Source organism: Terrapene carolina, unplaced genomic scaffold, assembly GCF_002925995.2.
Source record: "Terrapene carolina triunguis isolate 2854851 unplaced genomic scaffold, T_m_triunguis-2.0 Scaffold137, whole genome shotgun sequence".
NCBI lineage: Eukaryota > Metazoa > Chordata > Testudines > Emydidae > Terrapene > Terrapene triunguis.
Genome location: NW_020664488.1, coordinates 1816265 through 1823292, shown reverse-complemented (window position 1 = coordinate 1823292; position 7028 = coordinate 1816265). Strand labels below are relative to the sequence as shown.

Genomic DNA, 7028 nt, shown 5'->3' with positions numbered 1-7028 from the left:
GAGTTGGGGCGGGGACTTTGGGGGAGGGGGCAGAGTTTGGGCGGGGGCGTGGGCGGGGCGGGGGGCGGGGCCGGGGCCCCGTGGAGTGTCCTCTTTTGGGACACTCCACATATGGTAACCCTATTTAAAAAGACATTATTAAGGTTGCAGTATCAAACACTCAAAAATGCGAGACTGAAAATTGCCCATGCAGCCCATTCACCGGCCCCTCTCCATGCTTATGCATTATGATACATCTTAATTACATGCTCACAATTTTTTCCACAGGATCCCTGCCTTGTTCAGTGCACAAGAAAGATGGTGCTTACTGAATTAGCAGCTATTCACTATTTTGTTTTGTCCTCATTGTTCAGTGTGTGGCCTATGCTTTATTTACTGCCCATTGCTCAAATCCTGCTCTGAAGGATCTCTCAATTAATTTGTCACGTTGTTCATCGATATGGTATCTGAATGCTTCACAAATATTTGTGAATTTATCTTCACAACAACCTGAGATGAGGGGGTAATATGATTACCATTGTGCAGATAGGGAACAGAGTGATTAAGGTCACACAGATCTCTGCCACTTGAGCTAATGGAGAAATGGATAGTGGTAGTAGATTATCATCCTCTGTGTGGGCCAGCCGCAGAGGGGATGGGGCACTTTGCCATTGGGTTTCACAGCTGTTTGCTGACAGCAGAGGACTGGTGAGACTCAGGGATGCTGGATTCCATTCCAGCATCCAGAGGGGAGTGCATGCTAGTGGGCACAGACCCTTCTGTCCTCTCCCCTCCAACCTGTTCCAGTCCCTTTTCCCCAATCCTGGCTCTTCATCCCAGATCCAGTTTCCTTAGCCAATAGATCCTAGTCTCCTCCTCTCTGGATTCCATGTACCAGTTTTCCCACCACTTTCAGTCCCAGTCTCCTGGCCCAGTCATTTCCTGTCACCTCCTCAAGTCCCCAACTCCTTGTCTCCATTCTCCTTGTCCAGCCAGTCCCAATTCTCCCCCTGCATCTTGGCTCTTCATCAGATCTGTCTCCCCACACCCCTCACCCCCCTCCCACAGATTGTCATTCCCAGCCTCCTTGTCCAGCCAGTCCCAGTCTCCCCCTCCTCAACTCCCAGCTTGAGTTTCCCTCTCTCCTGCCAGCCTCCAGTTCCTGTCTCTCCATCACCACCCCTTGTTTTTTAGTCCCAATTTAGTCCCTCTCACCCCACCCCCAGGATTCAAATCAGGCAGCTTTTTCCTCCACGCTGCCTGGGCCTATGGGGCTTGGAGTGGGGGTGGGAGGGGTCGCTGAGAGCACAGGAGGAAGAGTCTACCTTCTCTCATTTCTGATGCCCTGCTCGGGGCCACTCCATGGTAGCCCAGAGCTGTAACTGCCCACTCAGCTGCGGGATAGAGCATGCCCAGTATGGCCAGACTCTGGAGATATTAGCTGTTAAAATCTAAGATGTCTTTACTGAGCATGTGCAAACTGCTATCTTTCAAAGTCTTGTAACTTGGTCAAATTTGTGCAGATTTTCATGGGGATGACAAAATGCACAGCCTTGATACAAAGGTCACCTCCCGCCAGATTTCTGGTACTTGCTCCAAAGTGTGGGATGCTAGAGTTGTTTGAATGAAAAGTCACCAGAACTTTTTAACATTGGCAAAACAGTGTATTTTTCCCCAGCCTTGTCAGAAACCACTCAACTGCTTTGGCTGGGGAAAAAAAAAATTTCAGCCTGGGGCAGGCGCCTGGCATGGAAAATTTCAGCTCAGATGGTTAAAGTTTGGCAAAATTCTATGCAACTGATAACAGGGTCTTGTAATGGAAGTGTCAGGCAGCCTTAATAACAGATAGTGCTACCAGCCCTGCCTATAATCACATTACTTGTAAGACAGTTGTACCTAGAGGCTTCCGTTGATATCAGGGTCCATTATGCCAGGAACCACACAGACACATACTGACAAACACCCCAGCCCCAAAGAACTTATAGTCTAAATAGACTTTGCAGACAAAGGTTGGGAGGAAGTAAATTGCGTTATCCCCATTTTACAGATGGGGTCTGAGGCCCAGATCCTCTGAGGTATTTAGGCACCAGACCTCCATTGATTTCAATGGGAGTTAGGCACTGAAATACCTTTCAGGATCTGGGTCTACGTGATTGGCCCAAGGTCATGCTTTGTGGCAGAGCCAGGAACTGAACGCAGGACTCTTACTCACAAGACCGACATTGTTTTCCTTTTATTTGTTTTTTTTAATGTTTGTTCCCTGTCTTCATCATTCTCCTAGCACTGATATCCCAGGCAGAGGCCCTAAAGGAGGAAAATGACAGTTTGCGCTGGCAGCTGGATGCCTACAGGAATGAGGTGGAGCTGTTAAAGCAAGAGCAGGGTAAAGCGAACAGAGATGAAGACACAACTAGAGAGCAGCAGTTAAAACTCCTCCAGCAAGCTTTACAGGGAATGCAGCAGGTAAGGCTACTCTTTGCTATAGTCACAACCTTGCTACGAATGCAAAGTGGCCTCAGCTTCTCTCCATGGCTCTAAAATGGGAGTAATGGCAACACACTCAAAAAGCCACTTTCCTTTTTTTCAGCTGGAGCACCAGCTAATATCTTGGAAGTTTATATTCAGATGAAAGCAGCTTTCTGCCATTCCCAAGGTTACAAAAACAATAGAACTCCTGGGTGGATATGAACTGATGACAATCACCTGGAAGTCTAGTTCTGTTATTTACACATTAATGCATCCTACAGCTGTGTCTGAAATGTAGGTGTCAGGGACCCCAGGGTCTGGTCTTTGCCCCAGCCTGTAACGAGTCCCTTGGGAGTGACACCTTTGATTCTCCGAACCCCCAGGGTTCACACAGTTCCACACCTGTGACCGCCAAGACTCCAAAACTGGACCTTTGGGCACCTGTGATCCCTGTTTCTCTCTGTGTCTTCTTGCAGCGAATCCGGCCAAGGCAGACTCCTGTGGGGCACTTGTACAGTACCCCTCCAGGCCACAGTGCTCTCAGTGGGTATGCCTACACTGCAGTGTAAGCCTTGGCGCAGTCTCAGGATTGAGCCCAAGCCCTCCTTCCATCTTAGACACAAATCTGTCAGACTCGGGCTCAGACCCGAGGGCCTAGTACCCTACAAGAGTGGAGGGTTTGAGCCTGAGTCAAGCCAGGACCTAAGGTTTGAACCCTATCACTTTGCACTGTAGACGCAACCGCTCTGGGATAAACCACATGCCTGATTGCTTCAGAAACCTCTGCCACCACTTTACCCACAGTCGGCGTTCCAACACCAAACTTGCTGGCAATGAACCTGTAGCAATCTGGGATAGCCAGCTTCCAGATGGTTACAGTAACTCGCTTCTGCACCAGCATGGACGCCCTCATGCATGTCTCTTTATGCTGGAGAGTTGGGGCAAGCTGCTCACAGTGCTCCAGAAATGTAGCTTTCTTCATGTGAAAGTTCTGGATCCACTGCTGGTTGTTCCAGGTTTGCAAGACAATGTCTGTGCTTGTGGCCCTGCACCTGAAGCACTGTTCTATGTAGCAGCTATGGCAAGCGTCATGAGCAACATCAGCCAATTCGAGTCTGCGATGTCTGTGTCCTCCTCCTCCTGCTCCATCATTAGCTCTGTCAGGTGCCTTGGGTGGGTCAGAAAACTCTGCTGAAAGTTCACCAGCGTCTCACAGAAGCTCTGCCCACCTCCTGAAACAGGAGTGAAAGCCCAAGCAGAAGTAGTTCTTCAAATTTCTTCTCCATTTTGCTGGCTCCAGTTGTTGGGAGCCTGCAGACCAAAACGATGGCTTGGCAGAATGTGTTTGGTGGGCAGTTCAAACTTCCAGTAATGTGCCAGGTGGACAGCCAAATTTTCCCATGCTGCACCTCAAACAAAGGGCTAGAGCAGCCACATTTTGAGAGGGTGCTAGGGAGTCTGGAATACAGTTGGTTGGATTTGGGTCTGCATACTGTAGTGTTGATGCCAGAGCCCTGGCTTCAGGTCTGGGTTGGAAATTCCTTGATTTAGGGCTGGCAATCAGTGTAGATGCTCAAGGCCATGGTTCTCAAACCCGGGATCCTCTAACTCAAGTTCCACTAGCCCTGGGCTTACATTGCAGTGTAGCCATACCCAATGACCATTTGAAGCACTATCAAAACAGAGTAGAGTTTATTAGTCAACTGGAACACAGCATCGGGATGTCCATAGATAAGCCTAGAGAAGCAAAGGTTAAAACAGAGTCCAAGATGGCCAATGCCGGGACTCCCTTAAGTCATGCTGCTGAAGGAAACGTCTTGGTTTCCTCTCTCTTTCTCTGTCCCTTTGTCTCTCAGTCCCAGGTGAGTTTGTGAGTCTCTGCAAAGGCCAGCTCTGAGACCAGCCACCTGATACCTTCCCCCTTTGTTCTCCATCTGGGACCTTTGCTCTGCTTCCCTGCCGAGGTGTGGGGGAAAATTGTCTTCCTCTTGGTTTTTGGTTGCTAAGTGTGAACAGCCTGGCCATTGGGGTTCCTGTTGTTTTTCCAGATCCTCCATTTCTCTGGGTCACTTGCAGCCAGTCCTTTAATGACCCATTCATACTACCCTAGACAGTTAAAATGCCTCATGTCCCCTGCTCTGCCCCAAGAGCAGCTTTTAACTCTTTACACTCTGTGCATAGCAATGCAAAGCACAGAGGAAAACTGAGGCATGTGCAGGAATGATAAAAATAGTACCAAAATTTCTACTTTATCACAATAGGGTCTACAGTTAACATCTCAGTAACTACATGGTGCAAACTATCTATTTATTGTTAACTTGGGTGTGCAGGAAAAGTGGGAATTACAAGCTATTTTTGTCTTTGTTAATGGAATGTTCTGGGTTTCTAATACAGCGAGAGGGCACTGGGGGCAAACATGTTCCCAGTGACTTCCCCTCTGGTGTATGGATACATGCTATAACTGGAGGTAGCGAGGAGAGAGAGAAAATATGAGGCCTTTGCAGCTACAGCTTTAATCTCCCTAATGCCAGCACAGTGTTGCTTGTAAATCTTAACAGCAGCCTCAGACAGTTCAGGCAGACTGACCTCCAAAATTTATGGAGTCCATGACAGATCAGTGGGCCATTCTGTTGAAACAAGAGTGTCTGAGGTTCTGAGTGAGTTGGATATCACTGGGGGATGTGTTGCAGTTTGCTATGTGTTGAGGATAGCGGTGAAAGCCTTATGGAGCATTGGAGTGTGATATTGGCCCATTGTAGGTCAGGCACAAAGGATGCAAGGCACTATTCCCTCAACTTTATGTTTCCATATTTTAAAGATTGTGGGTAGGTGGGATTGGCCCTGAAGCAGCCTTCCCAGTCTTTTAAACACTGTTGCCAATGCTCACAGCTGGGGACAAGTCTTGTGAGATTTGGTAGGGGGATGTTTTAAGCCCCAGCTTCTGGGGCCACATGATGATGTGACACTCAGCTTTCATTTACAGAGAAGTAAGTTTCTAGCTCAGATGGGCAAATAATTGATTTGATTCGTTGGCAGTGTTTTCAAAAATTCAAAACCAAAGTTTATCAGAATATTTAGTTAATTGAAACACTGGAAACATTTTTCCTTTGGGTTGGTGGAATCATTTCATTCAGCACAAATGGAAATGTTTTGTTTCAGAAATATTTAAGAAAACCAAAGGAAATGAAGGGGTCAATTCAAAAACTGCCACAGGAAGAGGAGGAGTCCTCTCCCCCCCCCCCTTAAAATCTTTAGCTCTGTGGTTAGGACATTCACTTGGGATGGGGGAGACTAGGGTTACCATCCGTCCGTATTTCCCCGGACACGTCCGGCTTTTGCGTCTCTAAATAGCTGTCCGGGAGGAATTGGTAACAAGGTTAAAAGGTCCGGGATTTTCCCCCCTCGCCTCCCTCCCTCCCTTCCATGCAGAGTGCGGCTGCTGATTGGGTGGCTGGGCCTGATTGAGCCGCTCCCATTGGCCTCCAGCAGCCGGAGCCCCCTCCCCTGCTTCCCTCCTGCTGCCTGCAGCGTGTTTTGCCTACACATGGACATGGGCATGGTAAGGGGAGTCCCGGGGGGCAGTCAGGGAGCAGGGGGAGGGTTGGATGGGTCCCCGGCCTCCACCTGCCACCCCCCCTCAGCACATCCCCCCCCCCGTGGGTCCCCCTCCTCCCTGCCTGCCTCTCCCTTGCCTGCTTGTACTGCCAGAGTCAGCAGCAACTGCTGTCTGCTGCCCCCGGGTCCTAGTGCCCCCCATCCACTAATGGCAGGACAGGTTGCCCTTATCCTGCCTTTCCACCCTAGCCCCGAGCCTCTCCAACGCCCCAAACCCCTCATCCCCCGCACCCTAATCCTCTGCCCCAACCCTGAGCCCCCTTCTGCATCATGAACCCCTCATCCTCAGCCCCAACCCTCATCCCGCTGCACCCTAATCCTCTGCTCCATCCCTGAGCCCCCTCCTGCATCATGAGCCCCTCATCCTCAGACCCACAGCCCTCACCCTTGCACTCCCTCCTATCCCCAAACTCCCTCCCAAACCCCCTCCCCCTTCCCACACCCCCTCCTGCCCTCAAACTCCCTCCCAAAGCCTGCACCCCCTCCCTTTGCACCGCCTCCCACCCCCAAACTCCATCCCAGAGTCTGCACCCCTCACCCCCTCCTGCACACCCATCCCCTGCCCCAGCCCGGAGCCTGCACCCAGCACCCAAACTCTATCCCAGAACCTGCACCCTGCACCCCTCCTGCACCCTAATCCCCAGCCCAGGACCTGCACCCCAGACCTCCTCCCCCCACCCAACCCCCCTCCCAGAGCCTTAGGCAGGTGAGGGGGTGGGTTCTGGGCACCACCAAAATTTCTACAACCCTGCCACCCATGCGAGTGGATAAGGGTCGGGGCAGTCAGGGGACAGGTAGGGTCCTGGGGGGGCAGTTAGGGTGGGGGGTTCTCAGCAGGGGGCAGTCAGGGGACAAGAAGCGGGGCGGGGTTGGGAGTTCTGAGGGGGGCAGTCAGGGGGTGGGAAATGGGAGGGAGTGGATGGGGGCGGGGCTAGGGCAGGGCTCCCCCCCCCCCCAGTGTCCTCTTT

General features: G+C 51.0%; 1 protein-coding gene across 2 annotated transcripts in view; it reads left to right on the top strand.

The window, feature by feature from the left end:
* The window catches only part of ENOX2 (ecto-NOX disulfide-thiol exchanger 2), a 93173-nt gene that overhangs the window by 47226 nt on the left and 38919 nt on the right, over positions 1-7028 (top strand). For both annotated transcript variants that reach the window (XM_026653366.2, XM_026653367.2), the window contains exon 8: positions 2261-2442. In XM_026653366.2, the coding sequence (XP_026509151.1) occupies positions 2261-2442 (182 nt within the window). The remainder of the gene's footprint in view (positions 1-2260; positions 2443-7028) is intronic.